This window comes from Aphelocoma coerulescens, chromosome 3, assembly GCF_041296385.1.
Source record: "Aphelocoma coerulescens isolate FSJ_1873_10779 chromosome 3, UR_Acoe_1.0, whole genome shotgun sequence".
In the NCBI taxonomy this organism is placed as follows: Eukaryota; Metazoa; Chordata; class Aves; order Passeriformes; family Corvidae; genus Aphelocoma; species Aphelocoma coerulescens.
In genome coordinates this window covers 50,372,223-50,399,120 of record NC_091016.1, presented here as the reverse complement: position 1 = coordinate 50,399,120, position 26,898 = coordinate 50,372,223, and the positions used below count along the sequence as shown (strand labels likewise).

Here is a 26,898-nt window from a genome sequence, read left to right as displayed (position 1 = left end):
CTTACAGCCAATAAGCTGATTCTAGAAAAAGAAATGTTTTCTTTAGCACATATTGACTAACAAAAACAGCCTGTATAACTTTTTTAATAAAAAGTCTAATTTTTATTTATAACATGGTAAATTCTAATGTTCATCCCAAGGCAGAATGGTACATAAAAATCCTGCAATAGCAAATAAGATTAAAAAATTAGTATATGGTGGGTAGGCAAAAGGCTCCAGAAGTCTGTGTTGGTAGCAATGTGAATTCCATCTTATGCATATTGTCCATTTCACTCTGTATCATTAAGTTCATTTGCTAACTTTAGATGATTTAATTTTCTTTATGTCACGGCTTTGCAGAATCAAGGTCCCATTTCTGAATTTTCCAACTTGTCCTGCAGGCCAAATGCTAGGCACAGATTTCTTCCTTTTGACCTTCCTGAAACAGGGAGAGGAAAAACAGTAATTAAAAGAAACAGCAGAAACACATGGTGAACATGATGAAAAATGTCACCTATTTATGCAGCATTTGGTATTACGGAGTATCAAACCATAGCATGTAATGACTTCAGAACATTTTACCTTCACAGACATTCAAAATTTGCAGCACATTACAGCATGGTTTACATTTTTAAATGTTTAGAAACATGAAGATGTTTGGATAGAGAAGGAAGATGGAGTACAGAGGGAACCTGCTGCACTAGGATTAGAAAATGTCAGCTCACTTTCAAGCCTCTGTATACTGTAGTCTGTGCTTTGCAGAAATTATTTCTTAGGGCAAATGCTCTGAGTAAGTGGTGTCTCATGAGTCTGCACACAGGGATTTTCATCCCTCTGACCTCCATCTTAAGACTAGGAGTCTTAAGATGTGTTGGGGCAGAACTGACATACTTTCAGTAAAGCTGTGTAACTGAAGCCTCTGGAACTGCTAGGCACAGAGCAGTGTCACTATTTTCTGAGGAGCTCAGCACTTGGAGAAATTTGTTCCACTGTGATGTGCACGACTTCTAGAGCAAGACTGTCCAGCTACATAGGAGAGATACACTGGGGAGACCATGTTAAAAACACCTCACCTCTCCTTCTGTTCCTTCTGCTTCTTCTTCTTAAGAGAATCACCCTTATGTTCCTGTTTTTAAAGACACATATTTTAACAAAAAAGGGATAGAGCATGTTGGTTAAACAACCACCTGCACACAAAACACACAGTAGCCTTTGCTTCACAGAGCAGCACGCACTTAGAGCAAGCTGGGAAACCTTCTGACAGAACAAGTGATGCAACACATTATGGAGACACTGGCAGGAGTGCCCAGAGCCCTTCCAAACGCCTTATGGAAAGTACAGCCCACTCACGACCAATGTGCTGTTCCTGCCACGTGCAGAAGCAGAGGCTTCCTTCTTGGGCATGAGACAGATCCTAGGGTCAGAAGATGGACTTGCTACCAGGCAGGTGTGTCCTGTCACCCAACTGAGGGCAGCTGTCAAATAACAGGGTTCAGCTGTGACTGGTCATGCACTGGATGCACTGAGCCACATGACAGAGGAGGAGAAGTAGGTTCCTGGGAAAGAGGGTGGCAGGAAACCGGCTGATAGAGCAATTATCAGCCCCACCAGCCTGCTCCCACCTACACAAGAAGGCTCCTTGTCAAGGCAGAAAGTAGGCTTAGAGCCAGATGGGCTGTGCTATAGGATGGATGCAACAGAAACCTCACCCTTGCTTTAAATAATGAGTAAGATCCTAGATGGAATTGAGCTGATAAAAAAGCAGTTGAAGATCTGGCTCTCTGTGGTTAGACACACGCAACAAACTTTAATTGGGGACCATTTTGTTTCCTCTTGAGAGGAAAGGATAAAAAAAAACCCTGCTGATTTTGTGTCATCAGTCTATCAGCCTGAAAGGGTGAGGCAGTGAAACCGACCACAAAGCAAACCTAACTCTGTGCCTTCATACTGCACACAACCAGCTTTTACCAATGAGATTATTCCTGTGGGAGCCAGGAACCCAATCCACAGGGAGCACCAGGTGTCAAGCTCGGGCAATTCTCCTGCACCTGAGGCATTATCTGTCAGGATTTTGGGCTGGCTCCTACATGCTGCCTTTTTATACAGAATATTTCACACAAACCTTTTCCTTATCAGCATCCTTTGCTGCTTTTTTCTCTTTCATTTTCTCTTGGTAAGTCCTGTAGTTCACATGTTCCTTTTTGGGGGGCTGCAACAAAGATTGGGAGGGATATCACTGATTAAATTTTCAAATAGGTTCAAAAATTATTCACACACTTACACAGACAGTATTTTTCAGGTGGCGGTGATGGCAAAACACTAGAAATGCTTATTTCCTTTTGGGTGAGAGGAATTGACTTAAGGGATGTAAAGTAGACACAAATTGTATCTTTCTTGGTGAAGACAGTAGAGAGAGGCAATAATGCTCTGTTATCAGTCCTACAAGGTTTATACACACACACTGAGCTAGGAAAATACCCCACTTCCTAAAAAACACCTAAACCATTATTTTTTTCTTTTACACTATAGTTATGATAAACTAAAAACTTTTCTCCACCTTTAACTCACTGGGAAAATGAAGTTTTAAAAAGTGAGCCCCTCTCTCCAACTATTTATTTTTGAATGGCCTGACTAAAAATTAGTAAATGTTGTTTTTCAGCCTGATCAGTCATATTTCATCTATACTACTTCCCTGATAAAACAACCATACTAATTGTCCAATCATCTACAGAAAATAGACAAGACAGAATGGATGATGTGAAAGTATGGATAATGAAGTGAGAGAAGGGTCAGGGCAGGGGATCTTGTAATTTAAAGGAGTAATACCAAAGCCCCTCACGTTCTTTACTGCTTTTCTGCACTGTAACAGCTGGGTGACCTCCAGCACAAACCTAGGGACAATTACCTTGGCTCCCAGCATGATAGCACGCTCCTGTTCCCAAACGCGTTGGTCCTGCTTCTTGTAGCCAGTGATTCCAAACTTGTGCACTTCCAGACGAGCCTACAACATTACAGAAAATAGCAATCATTTCATAATGTCCAACCTGTTGTAAAGTAATGCCTGGAAAAGTGCAGCAAAATCATGCTCCCAAAGAAATCCTGGCTAATACTGGAAATCGATGTGCTGTAAAATAAAACTGAGTTCGGAGCTATACTGCAGAGCAGTTAACCACTGTCCAACTAATCTCTGGATAGTGAGGACTGTCAGGGGGATGATTTTCAATTTTCCTCATTTCACATTAAAGTAACATATAGAATGGATTTCCTCCACGTAAAAAATGAGCACTTAACCAGTTTAAAACATGAATGGGCAGATGGTGGTTTGACTGCACACATAGGCAGAGTTAACACTACACACGAATACCTTGGCAAAACCACTAATGAAACCATAATTTTCTAAAAATGAGTGATTAAATCCCCACTCTTAGCAGTGCAGAGCTTCATGCAGAATCTCCAGTGAGAGATTCCACTAGATGATAGCACATCCCTGAGCAGAGATTAGGCACATAAAACAGCTCACACAGATCTGTAAACAAATTAGTAGCTAAGGTGGCCAATGCTAGTTATGCTCATGTAAGAACAGATGAGAATAAAAAGACAAATGGAAAAAAGCCATCTGTTGTTTCAAAACTGGATGCCAATACACTTTTTTTTTCCTTCCCACATGAGATGCCAGAGATTTAACACCATGGGGCTGAAAGAGCTGTGCTAAACATTATGGGAACTCAAGCACCTTCACACAGCTAAAATACAGTGATCCCCCTCAAATTCTCATGGAAAGACCAGAAAGAAAGGCCACAGAGTTGTAACAGCCTGTCTCCACATGGAGCAGTTGACTGCTGCCAGCCTGCTCCTCTTTTGGCATGGCATGCAGCCAGAATTACCTATTAGGAAATCCTCACCTACAAGAGGTAGCCATTTCTGGAAGGGTTTCCCATCAGTCCCACTGTAGCTTTCTCAAGTACACACATACACATACATAACTGTACAATAAACTAGTGACATTACACTGGTCCTACTGACTTACCTTTTCAAAGTTAAATTCTTGTCTGACTGCATCTTTCTCTTCATTCACTGTTTGGGTCTATAAATGAAACAAAACATTCCAAATTAATATGACAAATAACACCAGTTTAAATGCTGACTGGGATAGTTTTTTGAAGTCAGTTGTATGAAAGAATACACAGGTTTCCAGCAGTATTTTTTTCTAGGTTTATTACCTGGATCTATTAAAAGAGACAGTTTCAATGGCATTTTTCTAGATAAGTAAGAGAAAAACTGCCACATGTGAGCTATGAATCACTTGTATTTCCATTTCCAAACCTGTACCAAACTGCTAATGTAAAATAGGACATGAATTTTAAGTTATTTTGTTTTGAGACAGAGAGCACAGTGGTAATAGTGCATGTACTCACAGCTGGGGCAACATGCAGAACAAGCTTAATTCCCAACTGCATGGACATATATTAATGCCCATATCCAGCTCCACTAATGCCAGAGACACAGCTCCACAGGGTGCACTGTCAGCACAAGGCAGAAGCCACTCAGCACTGTCTGAAGAAAATACTTGCTCAAAATGAGCTCAGTGAAAACTACATCTTTTCTACTCCACAATTTACAGAGACCTTTCATCAGCAGTTCTCAGTTTGGAGGGGGACTCTCTAGGGGCAACGGACTGTATCCTAGAAAGAAAAAGAAGTACAAAATCCCCAGGGAGAGAGTTCCATGCTTGCTTGTTACAGGAGTGTCCCACACGGGACACTGTGGAGCAGCTACAAATCTCCCAGGGTTATTTTAGACTGTCTGCTTTCTGATTTCAGGGAGGATGTGCTGAGCCACCTCTCTGAGTGGAAGCTTAGCCCACTCCCAAGCATGCTGATGCAGGCAGGCAAACTGCCATCTGTTCAAGAGATTCTCCTGTTCACCTTCCCCTGTTTGCTCTCAAGGGTACAATCCACTCAAAGGAAGCAGGAGTACTACATAAGCATTAAAGCTGAACTGAAATATGTTTCATGCATTTCCTTTTCACTCTCCAGGACCTCAGGGCACAGTGAGTCACAGGTCCAGGCCCGAGGGCTACACCAGGGCTTCCCTCTGCATCCACCACAGTCAAACTCCTCTCAGCTCTGCAAAGGCTTCTATATAGAATTACCATTTCAACCACAAATAAACCTGGTTATCTTCAGAATGTTTTGCTAACAAGCCTAACAGCAGTCTTTACAGGTAGAAAAACTTAAGCCGTAAAAAACTTAAGAAAATTTTTAGCGGAAAACATGCTGGAAAAAGCACAAAAGTTTATGGATTCAAACAATTGCTGGATCAATCTCTTGAAGTTCCCAATTCCAAGTAATCAAACCCCCAATATCAGTAAGTCTCTCCGAATTCAAGACAGCCATATGTTGGCCCTTCAGAGCTTATTTCTAGAATGGGCTTCTGATGTTATGACCATAAAGACAACTCAAGGAAAACAACCGGAGAAGCTATAAAGAGGGATTGGAGACCAATCAACCTCTCTGCTCAGCTTCCAGCCAAACCTATCCAGACCTCCTTGCTGAAGCAACTCAGATACAGTTTTTGATAGTGCAAAGTAGTTTAGCAGTGACAAACCAAACCAGAAGACAGAGATCTAATGCTGTTATGCATTCCCCCACTGACTACCAACACTGATCCTCCAAGACAAATGCTGCTTGCCAATGGCCCAGTGCTGCTGGGATGCCAGAGAACAGAAGCAAGTTTTGGCACCTCCCATTCACACCTACTGACAAGAACAGAGCACCACACAAAATTCGTGGGCACTGAAGTAACCAAGAGGCTTTGCTTTCCATTTCGTTCATTTTTTGCAATAACATCAACAAATCAACTTATTTTGCTGAAAAACGCCTATTTCAAACACAGGATTCTTATCCAGAGATCTTCTGAAATTGAAAAAAATTGCCTTCAAGTCCTGCCCCCACCCCTGCTTCATCCTGCCCCTGCTTCCAGCAGCCCCACTGGAAATCTGCAGGGCTGGATGCCATCGAGCTGAGCACGTGGATAGCCAAAGGATCCCGGCTTTCCAGGCAGCTGTATCAGCAAGAGGGACAAACTCGGCACGGCAGGGGGCTGGCGCCGTGTCCAGGGACCGCATCCTTCGGGAAGGGGCGGCTCGGGGGCAGCGGGGACCCCGCACCCGCCCGGCTCTACCTGTGCTCCGCCGGCGGGCGCTGCCGGGGGGCCGTGCCGCTCCTTCCTCCTCCTCCCGCGGAACACCACGATCTCCACGGCGGGCGGGGCGCCGGGGGTCGGCGGGGCGGCGGCGGCGGCGCTCAGCTCGGCCCGCAACTCCCCGAAGAAGCCGCGGGCCCCGCGCCGCCCGCCCGCCGCCGGCTGCGGCCCCCGTCTCTCCTGCTCCTCCTGCTCTTCTTTCTGCGCCGCCGGCGGCACTGCTCTCGCTTCGCCGTCCTCCGCAGCGCGCCGAGCACCGCCAGGCTCCTCACCTGTGCCGAGCACATGCCGCGGGTCAGCTCCGCGCCGCCACCGCTTCGGTCCAGAGCGCCCACGCCCAGCCCCCCTCCCCTCCTCTCCCCGGTCCCCGGAGAAGACCGCGGTGCTGGCGCAGCGCCCAGCCCGGCCCCGCGCACCCACCCAGGTCGTAGAGGGCACCGAGCACCGCCTCCAGCCGGTGGCGCGGCTCCCGCGGCCCCATGGTTGCCGCGGCGGGCGGGCGGACCGGCGTGTGACCCCCGGCGGCTCCCGTCGCACCCGACATGGCGCCGCCCATGGCGCGGTGCCCCCGCCTTCCTCCGCCGCCGCACCGCACCAGGCAGCCGGGCCGGGGCGGCACGGGGCTATGGGCGCCGCGGGAGGCGGCGGCGGGCGGCAGGGCACCGCGGCGGGGTAGGACGGGCGAGCGGGGCGCGGGGCGGCGTGGCGGAGCTCGCAGGACCATGGCGACGGCGGCGGCGGCGCCCGGTCGGGCGCGGCGAGGGGCGCCCATGTACTCGGTAGGCGGGAGCGGCGGCGGGAGCGGTGCCGTGGGGAAGGGGCTGCTCACCTCACCCATCTCTCCCACCCCCGTGCCGCGGCGGTGCCGCTCACTCTGAAGCGGAATGACGGCGCTTGGCGTAATCTGCCCTCCCATCCCTTATCCCCGGTTTGGGTCCCCGGGAAAGCGAGGACCACGCTCCGGAGGGAGGGACGAGGCCTTTCTCGGGGCCGGACGTTTCCCCTCACCAGCTGACCTTCCCGCGCGCCCTCTTCTGCCTCGGGTACTCCTTCACTACCTGTGGTGTCAGTCGCGACAGCCAGAGCTCCCGATCCCGAGCGCCGCGTCTCCCCTCAGAGCTGCTGCGGAAGGCCCGCTGGGTTAGGGGAGCTGGGAAGTGGCTCCTGCTTACGGAGGCAGTGTCCCGGAGCAGCTCTCTGCGGTGGCAGCTCTCCGGGCACCGGGCGCTCCGCAGGGCTTCAGCCCCCCAGAAACCTGTCCTGCCAGCGACGGTGAACTCAGCGCTGGGAGACTGTCGTGGGGATGGAGTGGCCGAAGCGGGTTTTCCCGTGTTACATAGTGAAAATTATTTTATTGACCTTGTTTGCTCCCTGCAGCTCCTTTCCCAGCCTCAGACAAGGAGGTTTGGGTGTGGGGTGCTAAACCCCACCTCTGTACAAGCAATTGGAGGAGGGGACTAGGGAGAGAGGGAAACAGCTCCTTGCTTCGGCAGAGATTCGTAAACTTCTCTTTTGTGTCTTGTCTCTATGTTGGTATCCCAAGGACATCGCGAGCACCATCATTACTATTGCATATCCTAGTTACATGGAAGCAGAGGAGTTCCAGGCTCCTGCTGTTTTGCTTTCATACTTCACCGCTGTTGCAGTAACAGTGCATGTCACTGAATTTCTGATGTCCAGGTTTCCAACAGTGTGTTTTCTAAGTGTGTTCTCTACCAGTTGGCAATTGAAGCTGGAACAATGGCTTGGCTGTAATATTTGAAAGCACAGTTAGATATCTTTAGTGGTTGGTGAAGTGTGTGGTTTGGCTCCCTCAGTGCTCCTTCAGAACAGGGCGTGAAAATAACTATTGCTGTGGAGAGAAATCAGTTGCACATCAAGTCTGAAAACATCAGATGAGGAGCAGAGGCAGAGAGGTGATTTTTCAATGGGCCATGGCCTTTGCAAAGCTCTGCTCACCAGAGCTGCATTGGGGAACAGCTATAGCAGTGTGGTGACTGCTGATGAGGCCGATGGTGCCTGTGCTGAGTGCAGGGTTTCTTTGTCTGGGTTTCATGTAGTTGCAGATTGCAGGATTTGAACTTTTGTAACTGACATAAACATTGCTTGGATTTTCTGAGCAATGATTTGTCACATACTGATCTGAGTAGGTGATACTGAGAGGCAAATAATATTTTCTGCTACTATTCTGAGTTATCTTTTTTTGCCATTACAGAGCATAAGGGATTTATTTCTATTTTGTTTTTTAATCAAGGGGGTTGATATAAGGTGTCAACAGCAACAGATGGCTAATAGAAACTATTTCCAGTCATCTTAACAGATCTGAGCTTACTCAGCTCTTGCAAAATACCAACCAGTTGAAAGCTGTGGAAGAAGAGAGATTGAAAGCTGTAATGCTAAACCATATAGGATAAGAACTCCTAAAAGTTTTACATTAATAGAGATCTGGGTTTAATATCTGTATAGGATTATCTTGAAAGTTCCTGAAGAGTTTATTCTGCAGTCACTGTGAGGGAATTCTCTACACTGCAGTTGTGGAAAGAAAAGTTACACAATCTACTAAATGTAGTTATAGTAGAAGGATGGTCTCCAAATTTGCCTGTCCTGTGTGGGTAAAAGAACTTGAAATGCTCAAACATTATCGTAGGATTTGTGTCCTCCAACAAAACAAAATTGACTTTTGATACAGATGAGGCTTTGAAGGATTTTTTGGTCGTTCTGAATATCTCTTTAAGTGGAGATATTCCTGATTTGAGTTTTTTTGTTTAGTTCCACCAAATTACCTTGTGCTGATGAATGGACAGGAGCTGAAGATTTGCTCTCTACTAAGTGTCAGCTGGTCTGATAGTGTTGCTGATGGGGCTGTGCTCAGCTGTCAGTGAAAGCTGACTCCCTCTCCCAAGGTTGAAAAGCCAGCTGCCACTGGGCATTTTGCTTATCTGTTCCTGGTGTTCCCCTGTGTGTTTGCTGGCCAGGCTTTCCACTCGGCACCAGAAAAGGTCACTCTAAGAGCCCATGAAACATGTTTTATCCTTCGTTATCAGACTGGTTCTGCACAGGCCATATATAGAAAGAGGAGGTAGAATGAATGAAAAGGTTGCCAGTGCTACCTTTCAAGTGGTACTGTGGAGGAAGACATAAGCATTTTTATTTTTAGCATCTTCTAATAAATATACTTGGTCATAACTAATGCTTTTATATTTTTCTTTCACAGAGGCTTACTCCAGTTGTCTTACTTATCTGGTGGCTATTGCTGCTATTTTGAAGTTTAGAGAAATACATTTTCAGTCTTGGGAAGACTGAGGGGTCATTCATACAAACTGTAGTGATATAGGAGACATCTCTCTCTAGTGCAGGGCTCTACTGGCTCAAAGGGAAGAGTTTTGTCTCTGAGTTTTCTGCAGTAGGATGGATCCACAATTAGTTCTCGATGTCCTGGGTATTTTTCCTCCTTAACAGTGGTATTGGTTATGCAGAGGCTGTGCTCTCTTTTTACCTATGTGTGTACCATATTGAAATAATGAGGCTGACAGTGAGGTGTTTTTTTTTTTTTTTTTGTTCCTGCCTGGTAATGTTTCCTGTACCTTACATCCAGGCTTTGTGAAAGCCACAAGTCATCAAGGCCCCAAATGCAACTTTAAGTAGCAGGGATTATTTTCTGTAATATTGATAAAGTCAATTGATGATTGCATTTTTATAATGTCAATCATGGCATTGTCTTAATGAAGCTGTGAGATTTGGAATCAAAGGTCTTTTAGTTAATACCTATTAATCATGGAGAGGCTGGAGGCAGGGCATTTCAGCTTTAAAAGCCCATGTGTTCTCTCAGCTTCTTCCTGTTGGGTGGAATTAAGTAACGTGGCATAGGGTGATTTGGGGATCTTTGCAGTTGGGAATGGTTAGGGTGGGTTTTTTGGGGGGTGGGGAGGTGTTGTTTGTTTATTTTTCTTTTTAGTTTCCTTTTGGATCACTCTTCCAAGCAGGTAGTATGGGTTCCTGCAGTCACAGAGTATAGAATGCAAACATTTTTGAAAGCTAAAAAGAAATCCCAAGTGTTGCACAACATTGCATATCATTATGTTGGTGCTGTAACCAGGCAGATCACCAAATAGCTCAAGACAGTGTCTCATTCTTCATTTGTATGTTCCTAGCAGAAAGAGCTCACATCAAAGAAAAGAGATGAGTTTGAGGATATCTTGGAGGAAAGACGATTGTCCAGTGATTTGAGATACGCGATGAAATGTTACACCCCAGTGATCTACAAGGGACTTTCACCTTGCAAGCCAAATGCTATCAAAAATGCTGTTCTCCAGTCAGAGCAAGTTCAATATGTTATCAAGCAGGTGAGTCTGGACAATGCACTCGAAGATGAGGTGGACTGAACACAGCCAACTTTTGTGCAGCAGCCGGGAAAAAGAGATTATTGCTGACCTTGTTAAAATGATAACTGTAGTTTGGAAGGCAGTCCATTAAATAAATAACTCTCTTTTGGCAGGAAAAAAAATACTGGAGTTGCCACTAAAACTATCAGGTTCATGAAAGTGTTTCGATTTTGCATATACAACACTTCACCTTTAACTTATGCAGTGTGCCTGACTTCTTTTTTTTTCTTTCTACTCCTACTCCACTGTTCTCACCACAGAGCAATGTTGTGAAAGACATTAGCGCTCTCCTTCTTAGTAGACATTTTTATACTTTGAGGATAGGAATTTTTCTTGTAGGAATTTTATAGGTTAGTGATGTATTTAGGAACCAGTCCTGAATGCTGCTTTCACTAAAATGAGAGTTGTATTTCACAGATAATTCTTTGAATTAGAAACACTGTTTAAGATGTAACCGTATTTTTGTTTTAACATGAAGGGCAGCTACTACTTTATAATGAATAAAGTATTTTATGGTTAGACTGTCTGATATTTTGCACTGTGTTTAAATGCCGGAAATAAGTGTGTGTGTTAGTTAGCAGGATACCTAATTTCAGTATCCATGAAAAATAATTCCAAGTGTGTAGAAATATCTAATATGTTTTGGTTAGTCCTGAGTGACAAGCTACTGTAAATTTTTCTATTTATTTATTTTAATGGTTAGTGTTACCTATGATATATCAAAATCTGTTATAATGTGACAAAGTAAACAAAGTAGTTCTGTTTCCATTATGGATTGCTAAGTAGTATGAAAGCCAAAAAAATCTTTTAACTCTAGATACACTAAAAAACTTACTGAAAGAAAATACTTTACAGAGGATTTGACAGAAAGATGTTTGTGTGATGTTTTCTTCTGAAGTGCTTTTTTGATACAAAATGATTTTGATGGATATTTTCTGGGCTGGCATCAAGTGGTTGAAGGGAGTTAGCAGACCTGCCATTGCAGCCTGGTTACCAGTTTTGCACTAGAGATTACTGGAAGTATCTAACTGAGAGTGTCTTGGGCACTGTGCCCAGCAGTCTCTGATTAGAGTCCCTCCTGCCTGGGCATGGTTTACACAGCTTTACACAGGCGTACCAGAATTTGTTCTCATGCCAAATTGTTGAGGTTACTAAAGTTCAGTATGGGAAGTTAAGGTAATTTGTTTGTTTTAGCTTGCTGTATGTGACTGGTCTGGCTTATTGATTTCTGCTTTTGGGAAAAAGTGGATTTGCACTTAAATCACACTAGTGAAATGTATGGTAAGCTTTTTGCTGGCTGGTGAATGAGATCAAAATCTGTTCGTGGTGAATAACAAGAATTTTTTGGCTTCCTAAACAAGAGTGATTTTCTCAGGCTTAAGTGGAAGCAGTTTTTGGCTTCTTTAAGTGGCTGAAATAATCAGTTTAAACTACATGTGGAAATACTTAGGATGATGGGTAATGCATTTAAGAAAACACAGTTGAACCAGTAGATATGGTAGTAAAGTATATGGAAGTAGAGGAGACGGATTTTCTCATATGTCACAAAATAGAAATAATAAGTAAGCAGCACTGGCTTCCAATCAGAGCCATGCTTTTTTGGAGGCTTTTTCTTCTGCCATTCCTTTTCTTTCCTCCTCTGTGTTGAGTAAAAGTTATTTTCCTTATTCCATAACAGTAAAAGGCTTAACTTTTCAATTAATCAATTCAATTAATCAATTTAGATTCAAAGTGCCAAATCAGAGGGATGGCCATTATTTAAGTCTATTTCAAGAAACTTCAAAAGGGAATGTTCATGGCAACAGAAGAAAGATCATTGATATGCACAGTTGGTAGAGACAGTGCTTTGTATGCAATTCAGCTCTCCATTGCCAAAGTAAAACATTATGAAGAAATAGAAGTGTGATAGGGCTGAGGTTCTTTGTAAACTCTAACCCAAAAGCACTTAAAATATTTGTGTTTTGACTGTCTCTACAAACATAGGCTTCATTTTACTATTCAAAGGAAAAGGCACAGATCCTTCTTCATTCCTTCTGATAATACAGGAAGTATTCTTTGAACTTAAATCTCCCCTGAATATGCTACAAGTTTTAACATTCAGATGGTGTGTTTGGGGGGAGGATTGTTGTACACCATCCCCTCCCCCCATTGACATCTAAGCTCATTTTGATTTTCAAGCAGCTTAAACTTGGTTTTGTCATGTTGGCTGGCACCGAACACTTCTATATGATTCGATCCATGCCTATCACATAAAATAAAATCTTGTGGACTATTGCAGTAGCTCTCCCATAGTAGCTGTGGCACATGAGAATGGTGTGCATGGGCAAGGAGAAGATAACAAGTTGTCACTGCTGTTTTGTTTCTCTTTAGTTAGCAAAAGAGATGGGAGAATCACCTGATATTATTCAAGAAGAAGCCATGGAAATCCTGGATGAGATGGGCCACCGTATGCAGCTAGGAGCTGTCAGATTTTTTGCCTTCACTCTGAGCAAAATATTTAAACAGCTTTTCCAGAGAGTTTGTGTGAATGAAGAAGGAATGCAGAGAGTGAGTACTGGTGGGAGGGAAAAAGTTATTTTCATACCAGTCACTTGGACAAGAACTCTAATCTTCAAATAACAAATATGAAAAATAACCTTTGAAAAAAAAATGACAGCACTCACTTTTGTTTATTGGTGCATTTCTTAGTAAATCTGGGAGGAAAGACAGATGATATACAAGTATTTTAGAGGCAAACAGCTATCAGGATTTTTTCTATATTTTCCAAGTGCTTTCTATGGTAAGGAATACCATGTGTCTGTGATTCTGGTAGATCAGCCACTGAGTCTTTTTGATCTTCTATTATAAAATAATAATGCATTTAGCTGAATTGGGGGTCAAAATATAATATTTCATGGCTGAGTGGACTGGCTGTTCTGCAAAGCCCTCATACAACTAAGAGTGGTGACACACTGTGCACCTCTGAGGCAAGAGATGCTTTAGGTTTGCCTCAGTTTCCGGGAACTGTTGTCCCCCTATTTCATGTAAGAATGTTGCTGTTCTGGAGGGTGCAGTGCATTCCCTGGGAGTCAGCAATGTCAGTCCTGGCAGCCCCTATTTGGTTTCCCATCCCCATCAAAAGGGATTGTAAATGCACTATCCCATAATGGGGTGGCCCTAGTTTTTGAGTCCTGTGATGCTTGTGAACCTCAGGTTGCTACTCTGGAAACAACTGCTCCAAATTTCCTATGGCTTCCCTGTTGAAAGAGGTATTGATTGTGTCAACAGAGAAACAACCCTGAAGCAAATGGGGTTTTGTTTGCTTTAAGCCCTGTGCAGGTCTATATTTGCAAATTTCAACAGTCACTAAATATTGGGACAAGATTGTTTGCACTGTTCTTTTCCAGTTGCAACACGCCATTCAGGAGCATCCCGTTGTGCTGCTGCCCAGCCACCGAAGCTACGTAGACTTTTTGATGCTGTCTTATTTGCTATACACATATGACTTGGCCTTGCCTGTCATTGCTGCAGGAATAGGCAAGTATGTTTTAAACAATGTTTTCAGGATTCAGAGAATTGGTAGCATTCTCTGGTAGCTGCAACTATAAGTAATTGTGTTTTAACTTCTGTGTCAAATACGTCTTGTTAAATCCTCCTTGGGTGAGGTGCTTACAATGTCTGAAAGCTTCTCATTGGTGCTGAGTCCTGTCAAAAAGGTGACTTTTTTTCATAGCAAATTTGCCCAGAAGTACCCCATCTGTAGACCTGAGGCTGGGGCAGAGATAAGGGTTGTGAAGAAGACTTCTATTTGCTTTTATAGCCTGGGAACAGGCAAAAAGTTGCCCAGGTGCTACTGTGGATGCAGAACTTTTTGTGATACTTTATACAGTTTAAAATGCAGTCACAGTAGCCAGATACGAAGTACCAGCCACCTTATGCTTGTTTCTGATGTGACTGATTTCTTTGAAGCATTGGCAGAACTTTGTGAAATGCTGACAGCAGAGCTGTCTGGGAAGTGGTATGTCATATCAAAGGTCAGGATTTTGGACATACTTAGTTGTGAAGCAGATGAAGCCAGTATATTTGTGGGAAACAGTTCTTGAGGGCTTGAACAGTAAATGTCTTCTGAATTAATGTGCTTTTTGATTATCTGGATGCTGTCAGCATTTAACTTAGAAACCTGATCTTGGAAGTCTCAGGTATCATTCAGATCTTCTAAGCAGGCAGAAAACCACCTCAGGTCTGGTGCAGCACTGTAATATCCACAGGTAAGCTAGCAGAGATCTTGGAACCACTGCTTTACTGTAGTCTGCTATTCCAATCAAGAAATTAGGAAGACTGATAGAAGCTGTGAGAATGTGCTTGCTATGGAAGATGAGATTTCCCTGGTCTTTGAGTTTGTGTCAGGGTGATGCAGGTTAGATTCCCAAGTTGATGTTTCACAGCTGCCTTGATCAAGCTATTGCGGTTTGCCTGTTGTCTATTGTTCAGAATATGCTCACACGCTGTTATAGGTATTGGTGTAATCCTTTGCTGACTTGGATTAGAGTATTTTTGAGTTTTGGACCTCAAAATAGTATCTTAAGATACTATTAGTTTAGCTTACAAGGAATTTTTAAGGATTAACATTTTTTGAGTGTTTTGGGTGCTTCAGGGTCAAAGTTCTCCTAAAGAATTAGGGGCTTGTATCTTGAAGCTGCCTGCACGTGCATATTATTTTAAATTCCTTTGGAGAAAATACAGTTCTTTATGGTTGTAGTTGTATTTACTGTATATCATGTTCGAGGTTCACAAGATGTGGTTTACAAACTCACTCTCAAAGCAGCACTTGTGCTGAGTGGAGAGACTCTCCTGATACAGGTGATAAGTGCCTTTGCTTTGTTAGTTATCTCTTGGCTTCAAGCATACGGATATGTGGGGATTAGCTAAGGGAAGATAAACAGTTGCCAGTAACTCTCTAGGACATCCTCATACGGTACATTAGCAGGAATCTAGTTGGTGCTGGAATGACCTTTTTGACACCTTCAGGGCAGTCACTGTCAACGTTACCTCTAGAAATGTGAGTTTATTTTACTGAGTGCATATCTGTTCTTCAGTGTTTCATGGATTGAGGTGGCAAGGAGATCGGAGTGGCACATTGCCAGCTGATGTGTAGACTTGTTTTAAATGCTTACATAAGAAATTTGTTAATGTTAAATGTTTTTTCCTGCTTTTGACAAGTTAAGCATTGACTGTCATTGCTTAAAACTAAAAAACTGTAAAATAATTTTAGGTGGTTCAGTGTACATGCCCCAGAATGATGAGTCAGGATCATAGATGGTCTAATATAGTTTAATTGGCTGCTTGATTTCTGTGTCTTCTGGGATACATTCAGTAGTAACTGCTTTTTTCTAAAGATGAGTGAGACAATGTACTTTAGAAACTTAGTCTTTATTATGGTTGAACTCTGGCCATCTAAATTATGAAAACAAATTGCTCTAAGTGAATGCAGCTTAAAAAAAATTGAAAGCATATTATAATATGCCATTCTTGTTTATGTAAGTCTTGCTAGACTATCTGAAAGCAGATAAATGTATTGGCAACAATGGAATCCTTGAAAGAGATCTTCTGTATTCTGGTAGTCAGCATGCTAGAGAACATGGTTGATTCTGCTGGCTGATATTAATCAATACATTTTGTGTGTATGATTTGTTTTTTCTTTGATTGTTTTTCAGATTTCCTAGGAATGAAAATAGTTGGTGAGCTGCTACGAAGGGCAGGTGCCTTTTTTATGCGACGTTCCTTTGGTGGGAACAGACTCTACTGGGCAGTGTTTGCTGAATATGTAAAAACAATGTTAAGGGTAAATAACTTCCTGAACTCTCACAATGTATACTTAAGAAATACTCTGTTGGAACAATTCAGGCGAAGCGTGCAGGATGTTACGGCTGTGTGATTGAAAGTCTTCATGGTGATCTGATTAAATGCTTTTTACCTCAGATTTGCTGTAGGTGAAGACCACATGTGCACTCTATTATTATTATACACTTCAGTAAATGATAAACAAATTACTACTCATCAGTTGCTTTGGATTGTGTGCCCATATCTCATGACAGACCCAACATTTTCATTAATAAAACTATACAGTGTGGCAAATACAATGGATGAATGTAGGCTTGCAGATGACTTAAGTTAGATATATGTGTCTTTCATTAAAAAAAAACAACTAACTTACATTTGAAGTACTTAAAACTATTTTTGGACAATAAAGAAGAAATGTTTTTTCTGACTAGCTTTTCGTTTGTTTGCTTGTCTTACTTTTAAAGAGTGGCTATGCCCCCATTGAATTTTTCCTTGAGGGGACTAGAAGCCGCACTGCCAAGACTCTGACTCCAAAATTTGGTATGTTTATTTAAGATTTGGAAATTTTAATATTATTAGTGTTTTCTTTAGTGGCTATGTGCTTTGTAAGTTCTTTGGATAGAAAGGGATGTTAAAGTAGAGGGAAATTGGGGAAGTCTGTCGAGTACTGGAAAACACTATGACTGGGTTCCAAGGCCAGACAAAGAACAGCAATACATTCCACTTGCACGCTACTGCTTTTGCTCCCTTTGCCCCATTGTGTACTAAATTCAATAATTCTTCACCCTTTTCTTCCTAGACAATAGGCATCCCTTGGCCAGCAGAGAAATACTGTAGTTCTCAATGTAAAAGTAATTGGGAATCTTTAGGAGGATGCTGTGTGAGCACAGAGCAGTCCTGCTGAAAAGAGCACAAATAGCTGTCCAAGGGCATTGCTTCCATTTACCCTCTGTTTTAAGACTTGGACAATGTCTCTTGCTTCTGCTTGCTTGAAGGGAGAACAGGCACAGTGCACACCTATTAGCAGCTTCTAAAATGCAAAGATATCCTTTCCAAAGTTAAATTGCCGTTGCTTTTCCCTCTTTTTTTCCCAACTGGCAGGTCTTCTCAGCATTGTGATGGAACCCTTTTTCAAACGTGAAGTCTTTGACACATACCTTGTTCCCATCAGCATCAGCTATGAGAGGATATTAGAAGAATCTCTCTATGCGTATGAACTCCTAGGAGTCCCAAAGCCCAAAGAATCTACATCTGTATGTAAATTCCTTAAGAACAGAAGTGGACATATACACATCCTATAGCACCAGAATTTAAGTTTTCCTCTTCCCATTTTCATAGGGGTTGTTAAAAGCCAGGAGAATCCTCAGTGACAATTTTGGTACCATACATATCTACGTTGGCCAGCCAATATCCCTTAGAACCTTGGCCTCTGGGAGGATCAATCGGTGCCCATACAATTTGGTTCCCAGGTACCACATCTTTCCATGGTGTATGCACAGGAAAAACATTTGTTTAGTCTACAACTGTGTGAACTAAGATGTCCTCTTTGTTTTTGTATTCTCTCACCTCCCTCCATCTGACTGTTCAAACTGCTGAACCTCTTTGGTCTGAGCAGAGGCTTATTGTCCTTGTGACTGGCTGTTTCTGAAGTGAATTGTTACTTGTGTGGCTTTGCCCTGTGTTGAGAAGAGGCCACTTTAAAACTTAATGGTAATGCCTGAACCAGGCAAAGCTCTGTTTTCTGAGAATGTGGTGCTTTTGCCGCTTAAAATTTTCACCTTTCTCTCACTTCTTGCATTATTCCTGCAAGCTGTTAAGTGATCGTGTGTCAGGGAGCTGTAGCTGTGTCTGGATTGTGAGGCTTTTGCAATTTTCTATGTAAAACATAATGCTTTTGAATTTTGTTTGAAGATAGCAAATGTTCAGCATCCATACAGAGGTCTGTGCTTCAGGTAGTCGTGCAGCTACTGATGTTTTGCTCTGTACTTGTTTTACATGGCATGTAGAATCACCCTCCAGATGTTAGGTGCTGTAAAGTTATGGATCTGGGAGCAATATGGAAGAAATAAAGAGGGGGCTGATTTATATTCCACTTTTTGAGCTCTATACCTTAAATTGCATTGTTTTTTTCAGGCATCTTCCCCAAAAGCCATCTGAGGATATCCAAGAATTTGTCAGTGATGTAGCTTATAAAATGGAGCTCCTGCAAATAGAAAACATGGTTTTGAGCCCATGGGTGCTAGTTGCTGCTATCCTGCTCCAGAATTTGCCAGCCATGGAATTTGAACTTCTAATAGAAAAGACTCTGTGGCTTAAAGGCTTAACACAGACTTTTGGAGGATTCGTTGAATGGCCTGGTATGCAGAGAAAATGTTATTTCTGTTCCTCTTGTTGCTTATGAAGGATAAATTATGTTTCTGTGGAAGTAATGTGTGGTAACAGCTTTACAGAATTCTTAGAATTATGAACGGATTTTAGGATATGGCAAAAATTATGCTGAAACCTGACAGGTTTTGACTTAACCTGTTGAAGATAATACTTTAAAAAACAGTTAGGTGGAAACAGAACAGATATTTTACTGTTGTGTCATGAAGTGTGGCATGAGAGAGAAATTGTAAGGTACTTTATTAGAGTACTGCGGTTTGTCTAATGTCTGTCTTTCTGAACTCTGTGTTAAGCCACAGGCAGTTTCCTGATCTGCATCAGTGAACTCTACGTAATGCTACATTTCCTGCTTGGTACTGACTATAGTATGAGTTGTTACTGGTGCAAAGAACTAACAGAAACAAATGGATGGGAGAAAATCAAAACTCTCAGTTGTCTGTTTATTTTTAAATTTCACTTTATCTCCAGAAATGATGACTTTCGGAGGGAAGGCTTCTTTGGTGGTCTTAGTAATACACACACACACACTTATATATATATATATATATATGTAAAATATATATATTAGCTGCTGAAAGGTTGATTGTGCTTTCAAACTTTCTGTTTTGAACTTCTCTCTGTGAGCCAGAGTGACACAGGCAATTAACTTTAGAGCCTCAGGATGTAAGTGGTAAAGCTAGCAAAGAACAGTATTGTATAATGCGAGTACATTTGCCTTTCCGCTGTGGGCAGACTTAAACCAAGGATCTTTGCTTTTGTAGTCCTGTGTATAATCAAGGATCCCTCTCACTACTACAGTAAAGGAATAGGAGCTGGCTACTGGTATAAAAGAACTCTGTCACCTCTGGAAGAAAACCACTTCTTTCAGGGATTGGCACTAAAGGGAATGAAGGCAAGGTCTATTTCTGCCAGACTGGTAAAAGCAAGAATTTAATGGCAATATTTAAACAACATTTAGAGTCTTACTACACAATAAACTGAAAAACATACCACATTCAGGTTTACTTATTTATTTGGTTTATTTTGTTAGCAACAGTGAGTAAGCATTTGCTCTAGTGGAGTTGTGATGTAGTCAGGGAATAGCAAATAGGCATGGTAATGAAATGGAGAAATGACAACAGCTGAGTGGATTTTGTTGGAGTGTGCTGGCTGTGCTCAAGGCATCAGTTGCATGGAAACTGGGTTTGTTGTTTTGGTTTGGACTGTCAATTTGAAAGAATAAATACATATTAAAGGCCAATTTGCTGATGCCAGCAACTACATGTACCCTCTCCATTCTTTGGTCTCCAAACAGCTGGTTGGTTCTACCTTTGTCGTGCTGGTTGGTTGTTACAGGCAGAACATTTGCTTGGCTGTTAGAAATTTTATATTCAAAACAGGAACTGTAAAATGACTTGCTCAGACTTCTGCCTCCTATTGCCCTGAGAAACTTGAGAGCTTTAGCAAAACTGGAACAAAGTAGGCTTAAGGAGGAAATAAGATGCAAGGAGACTCTATATGAAATCTGTCTTAAAGGACAACAATATGGTGGGTTTTTTCTGTCAGAGGCTATATTGATTTGATATGCTTGTGGTGCTGTGAACATGTAAAGTGTATTTTAGTGTTCAATATGAAGTTTTTATTTCTTGCCTGTCAAATTGATTCCAATTTGATGCAGGGAGTGTTTCTCATTGAGTAGGTATGTTATGTAACCATATTTATGTTAAGAATTTTTCTTAATTTAATTTGAGTTGAGGCCTTGCTTGTGTATGAGAGTTGATGAAAAAGTTTATAAAGACCTGTACCTCCGAGTCCAAACCTGTAGTGTCAGAAATGCTTAAGCAGAAGTATAGTCTCCATTTCCTTGCTAATGCATGTATCCATCAAACAGATCTATGCCTTTTATATTCGGAGGCTCAGAATACTTGTTCCAGAAACAAAGGAAGTATTCGTAATTGTTAGTAAGTGGAAGAATTCAATGTGTTTTAATTATAGAAATGTCTGAAATTTGTTCTCTCCATGTCATACTATGCCTAGTTTGCCAATTCCTGGTATGGATTGTATTGGAACACCTCTCTAACTGAATGTTTGGTGTAGTGTCTAAAATACTGGTGCATTTTAGGCTGTTGCAATAGAGTTATGCTCCCTCTTGCAACTTCCTGGGTGTTACATTTTCCTCCTAGATAACCTGTGTGCCAAAAAAGCAGTCCTGTCTGGCCTCAGCCTGCATTCCAACATTGCTTGCCTTGTCGATGGCCACGTGGTCCTAAATGACAAGGGGGTGGAAGATGGAGCCGTAGGGGAAATTGTCTTCAGGCGCGCGCTGGCCATGCTCATGTGTGCCACGTACAGGAACCAGCTGCTGAACGTCTTCGTGCGCCCGGCCCTGGTGGCACTCGCCTTGCAGATGACACCCAGCTTCAGAAAAGGTACACTGGGGCTCTGAGAAGCTGCTGGCTTTGCTCCTTGTGCCATCAGCTGGGAGAGGAGCACGAGGGTCTGGTGACTGCTAGCAGGAGCTATCTGAGGCTGTTATACTTGGGATAAGGTAGATGTGTTGGGAGGGCAGGGGTTGTTTTGCTTGCCTTTTTTTGTTTGTTTACCCTTTGATCCTTTTGTAGGATTTGATTGTGGCATTTAATGCGTGTTCTGAGAAGCTACAAGCCTCTGCTCTTTCCTTTTCTTAACAGTTGAGTCAAGTTATTTGAGTACTTGCTGTTCTGTTGTGGTTTCTGCCATTGTATGTATGTTTTTAATGTCAAGTCCATATCTTAATTGAAGTAGGTACTCTCTCAAATAAGAAGTAAATGGCTTTTCACTTGCATTTACTATATTTTTTTCAGAGGAAGTCTATAGCTGCTTCAGCTTCTTGAGAGATGTTTTTTCTGACGAGTTCATCTTTTTTCCTGGCATTTCATTGAAGGTAAAAGCATCCTTTATACAAAAATACTGATAGTAATGCAGCCAACTAAAATAGCATCTGATTCCAGGGCTCTGCCAAACAAGGGCTTTGTGATAAACACCTATGGTGATATCACCTTGATCTGTAAGTGGGAGGTAGAACTTAAAAGAGGGTCATTTAGTTGGTTGCAAAATATTGTCTGAATCCACAAGGTTGCATGTGGAATTTTTTTCCCCATTCCAGTGAAAAACCAAAAAAGCCTGAAACTGCCCAATTCTGAACTATTAAAACGAGCTGTTGCACAAGTTTGGCTTTTTTGCATAAAGCTACCAGCCTTCCAGCACAGATCTGAAAATCCATGTTATATAACAGTCTTTTAAATGAAGTGTAAATGCTGTCAGGGATTTAGCCTGTGAAGGTTTTTGAAGTGAGAGCTTTCCTAATGGCATAAAAGTTTCCTTCTTAGAGTCGTATGGAAGCTTTAGTTGCATCCTTGTTTGCTCGAAAAGAGTTTCCCCTCATTTTACCTCCTGCCCCATGCTGCCATCAGTCAGACAAAGCCAGTATTGTTCCTGCATACTGCCTTATTCCAGGGCTCAGTGTGCCTGCATGCACCCCTAGCACAGCTGGATACGGGCGAGCTGGGAAAACTGCAGGCAGCACTTGGCTCTCTGCAGGACTTGCTCTGTCAGTTTGTACACAAACCTGCTGGGTCAGAGCTGGCTCTGGTCCAGCCTGCTTGAAATGCAGGTGAAAACAAGTTTATCAGTTAAAAAACTGGTTCAACATCACACACAACATAAATTGGTATGTGTAGTTTTATATTTGGATTTTAAACTGATTGCATGTGGTTTTTATCAATGCTAAGGCCAAATATAGCATGATGATAGTTGTAATCTTTCCTGCATTATAAAAGAGAGAAGTATAATTTTCACAAGAATATTCAAGACTTGCAAATATATTAAAATCTCATAGATTTTTATGTAGAAGAGAATTGGGCTTTTTTTAAAGGCTGATTGGAACTGTTATATTAAGTTTTATTTGTTAGCAATTGTTGGTCTCTTGCGGCTTTTTTGAAATAGCAGAAAGTAGCAGGGAGCAGGAAGGTGGCTGGCTATGACTGACTTTGCTGGAGTGAGATGAAAGAGTTGCTGTGATGCGAAGGGATCTTTCACCCACCCACTCACCCCATTATTTGTTCATATGTCTGTCATGTCCATTTCCCATCCCCTTGTGTTATCTGTCCCCCTTTTGCCCGTATTGGCAGTAAAATGGTATTGTCATTGACATTTCCATAATTTGTAATTTTTTGGCCATTTTGTTTTCTCTTTGGTAGAGGGCAGGTCAGTGAACTGTATCATCATTTATTGCAAATAGTGGACCTGAGATAAAGGCAAACCGTTGCTTCCATAAAAAACACCCACAGGAAAAAAAACCTAAACTGGGCAACCTGACCCTGCTTTGACAAAATCCTGAGGGAGCTCAGGCTGGCTGTTGCAGTAAGAGCTGGGCCGCTTTCTTTGTGCCAGGGCCTGTTGTGCATTGACATACTGCTGTGTTCAAGGACATGTTCCCACTACCTTTCTATAAGGGTATTGCTGGGAGATAGGAAAAGTTGTGTTTGATTCTCTTGAGAACTGAGTGCAGAAATGGAAGTGGTGCCCTGTTGTGGGGGTTTCTGTTGTTGATTTTGTGAGAAATGCTAGCTGCACTTCCTGTAAACGTTAGAATTTCAGTTATGCATCTCTCTCCCAGGATTTTGAGGAAGGATGTTTTCTACTCACAAAATGTGATGCCATTCAAACGAGTCAACAGGAGATTTACCCTACTGACAAAGGAAGTGGTACAGTGTCTTTCTTGTCAGCTATGTTCAGACCTTTTGTGGAAGGTTATCAGGTATGTTGTCCGTAAAAAAATGATCTTTTTTTTCCAGTGTTTTATAGGGAAACTAAGAGAGCTGTGATACTTCTGAGATGTAAATAGTGACTCTTTTCGTGGCTGGGAAATGCAAGAGTTAAGAAATAGCAGTAATAAATCTTAAACACCACCCTCCCCCCAGGATCTCAATTTTAGCTTTTGGCTCAGACTTGTCCAATTTACTAAGGCGGTAACTACCGTGTAATGTGATGGCTCATTGTGGGTTTATAAGATTCATAGGGAGTGTGCTGCTACCAGGTTCATTGTTCTTTTTTATGAGGAGCTCTTGCTTAATTCATTTTATGTGGGCTGTCCTGCCAGGTGTGGAAATGAGTTTGCATATCCTATCTGGTAGCTTTTATGAGAGTCATGAATTCCATCCATAGCTCTTTAAATCCTCCTGGTTTTTCCAAGGTTTTAGTAAGATTACATTCCTGTAGTAAGCAATGTATACAAACCCAGAAGGCTAAAATCTCAGGTAAGTCAGCATGAGATTGGTGAGACTGTAGATGTTTAACATAGGGAAGTCTAGTTAGTGATCTGATGTATGAGGTGGGTTGAACTGTACTGATGTGCCTACTTTTTCTCATCTTTAGAACAGGTATTGCTTTAAAAAAAAGAAACTGTTTTTGATTGTAAGAACAAGGATGTAAAATTAATGTCTAAGGTGGCTATTAAATACTGAGTCTTATTTTAATATTGGGATTCTCTTGCCTGTAAAACAGTAATAAAACTTTCAGATGCCCTATGCAACGATGCCTTTTGAGTTCCTCTCCTACGCTTTTCAAAGTGGAGTAATATTACTTACAAGGGCACATCTGTTTATAATTCACTGCAAGCTGACAATCAAAAAGAAAAAAAATGCTCATTTTCTTTAAAATCTTAGTTAATTTTCAGATACCTCTCAAAGGAAATGAAAGAAGCATTTACAGAGAAGCAGTTTATACCCGGAGTCCGCAACTTTGTTTTTCAGCTTCTCGAGAAGGGTGTGTACAGCTGTTATGCAATATCATTTTACAAGAGTAGTCTGTTAATTGAAAATTACAAAAATTTTAATTGTGTTTCTGCTTTCTCCATAGGGAGTACACAATGTTATGAAGCGCTGTCTTCTGACATGCAGAAAAATGCCTTATCAGCTCTTGTGCAACTGGGTGCAGTGAAGAAGAAGAAAATGTAAGTAACATTAGATTTTTGGTGTATAGAAATCACTGTGCAGTCTTAGTGGCAATTCTTAATATTAGAGATCCTAGTATGAAGCAGAACAGCAGAACCCCAAATGCCTGAGCACCAGAGGTTGACTGGATTTCCTGGAATTGTGGAGAAGACCCGGTAATTCCTTTCTGTACGTGATGTAGAAGTGGAACGCCACACCCTCATAGTGGAAAGACTCCTGTGGGACCTAGCAACAAAATTCATTAACTCACTAGTAGGCTGCTTCTGACTCCCTTTACTTTTTGAGCTTTTCTCCTGAGGCTCTGATAAGCAGAAAGAACAGCACTGCTTATTTGTAATAGAAACACTGTGTTACTGTAAGCCTTGTCAGGCTATGTAAACAATAATCAGGAATACTGCAGGTTTTGGGGGAGTTCAGCACTGAACTCATCTCAAGGCAATTTAACTGTAAAGCTTAATCATTTGAGTCTTTTAACACAGTTCATGGTTTGTAGGCCTAAGATTAAAACCCACCTGTTGCTGTATTATGCATTACTCTGTTATCAAATGAATTTGTGTTGTGGTGCTTCTTACTGTATTTAAAAGTATGACCATGGAAGTCCCCAGTACAAGTCCCTGCAGTGTCTTGAGTGTTTCACGGAACATAGCTGGCAGCTGATGACTTGAGCCATTTCCTTATGCCTCTGTTCATGAAATGAATAGGTTAGGATAGATGTCTATAGCTAAATTCCCCTTTCAAGTAAAAGGAATAAATTGAGTGCAGCAGAATTTGGGGACTGTAAACAAGAGAAAAGATAAAGAAGCCATGACTGCTCCTGAGTAGAGTCTGACATGTCCTTAAACTTAATATGCATGCTGGTAGGATGAAAAATACTGTGTAATTATGAAAATGTTTTAATTCAGATTATTTGTGTAGAAATGACTGGAATAAGAAATCTTTGTTGAATAAACTTTTTTTTTTTTGTAGGCCCAGTGGATTCACTTATAATGTAAATCAAGAGGCTGTTAGTAAAATCCTGGACATGTTTGGTAAGTGTTCTCTAATTAATTTAAAGAGAGCTTCTCAAGTTATAAATTACTTTGGACAATACACATATATTAGATGTAGTGCTTTTTCCCTAGTAATTCCATAGATTTAACTGTATAAAAATCCTAGTAATATTTTTTTACAATACTTCTTCTGGTGTCATTAGCTGCAGCTTTCAATCTCCCTTCTTTATTTCACATACTGTGCAACTCAGTGACTGAGGGCAATAAAGTAAGGAGTAGTTTATTTGTGTGGTGTTTACAGCATGTTGATCAGAAGTGTTTGATGTGGGTTTTTTTGTTAGATGCTCGGATACCTGTACAGAAACCTGTGGCTGCACGACTCTAAATGGTTGCCGATGCTGTGAGTGGATGTAAGCTCCTGCTGAGAACATGGACCACTATCCCCCAGGAGCAGGGATGGGAGTGGACAAGGTTCCCCTCTTGCCCAGCCAGCCTACAAGCATGGGAGGCACAGAAGTGTTACTTCAGCTGGACAGCTCTCTATTGCCACTTAGGAAATGCTGCTGAGGGGCTTAGAGGTGTATGTGCATCCTCACCGTGTTTTGTTTTTTAAAACAAATTAAACATTGTCTTTTTCTAAATAAATATTTAAAGAAATATGCACAGTAATGACTACCTAAATACATTTTTCTAGACTTGTAACAAGGAATGTGATTGGATTCAAATATTTGATGGATGTGAAAATGTAACAGGGAATTAAAAGACTTGCTATTAAATTAATATTTAGAAAAAACCATTGCTGGCTGGCTAAATGCAAGGCAAGGCCCTCATGAGTAAAGAGCACAAATCAAACCCTTGGGCAATAGCAGAACTGATAAATGTGTTGAATTTTGTGTTTTGGTATTTTTTGTTTGGGCTGGTTTTGTTTTTTTTTTTCCTTTTTTTTTTTTTTAAAGGCAGCTTGGCATTATTTTAATTACTTAATGAATGTTATATTTAAACATTGAATTAAAGCAGCGTCGTTCACGTGTCTGTCATGTCTTCCCCCCGTCTCACCGCTGCTTGCGGTGTCCATTGAGGCAGAGTTCTGCCTTCGTCTTCCAGGGGTTTTATTTTTCCCAGTCCTCTCCCTGCTGCCGCGTTACAAAAGCCGGGGCGGGCCAGGGG

The 26,898-nt window shown here is 41.9% G+C and overlaps 2 protein-coding genes across 3 annotated transcripts; one reads left to right on the top strand and one right to left on the bottom strand.

Moving 5' to 3' along the window:
* Positions 1-79: 79 nt before the first annotated feature.
* FSAF1 (40S small subunit processome assembly factor 1) lies at positions 80-6,727 on the bottom strand. Its single transcript, XM_069008384.1, has 7 exons — positions 6,581-6,727; positions 6,163-6,498; positions 4,007-4,063; positions 2,885-2,980; positions 2,102-2,188; positions 1,053-1,105; positions 80-418 (listed from the first exon to the last, which is right to left on the bottom strand). The coding sequence occupies exons 1-7, from the start codon at positions 6,725-6,727 to the stop codon at positions 289-291; spliced, it is 906 nt and encodes a 301-aa protein (XP_068864485.1). The 3' UTR covers positions 80-288.
* GNPAT (glyceronephosphate O-acyltransferase) lies at positions 6,669-26,763 on the top strand. Of its 2 annotated transcripts, none has more exons than XM_069010233.1 (16): positions 6,669-6,962; positions 10,335-10,526; positions 12,936-13,112; positions 13,952-14,081; positions 16,259-16,386; positions 16,850-16,925; positions 17,487-17,638; positions 17,724-17,854; positions 18,519-18,742; positions 20,933-21,178; positions 21,593-21,672; positions 23,407-23,547; positions 24,455-24,554; positions 24,648-24,741; positions 25,709-25,770; positions 26,073-26,763. In XM_069010233.1, the coding sequence occupies exons 1-16, from the start codon at positions 6,726-6,728 to the stop codon at positions 26,114-26,116; spliced, it is 2,214 nt and encodes a 737-aa protein (XP_068866334.1). In that variant the 5' UTR covers positions 6,669-6,725; the 3' UTR covers positions 26,117-26,763. The 2 variants fall into 2 exon arrangements, with proteins under 2 accessions (XP_068866334.1, XP_068866335.1); XM_069010234.1 differs by having other exon boundaries at positions 6,670-6,962; positions 10,338-10,526.
* Positions 26,764-26,898: the final 135 nt, after the last annotated feature.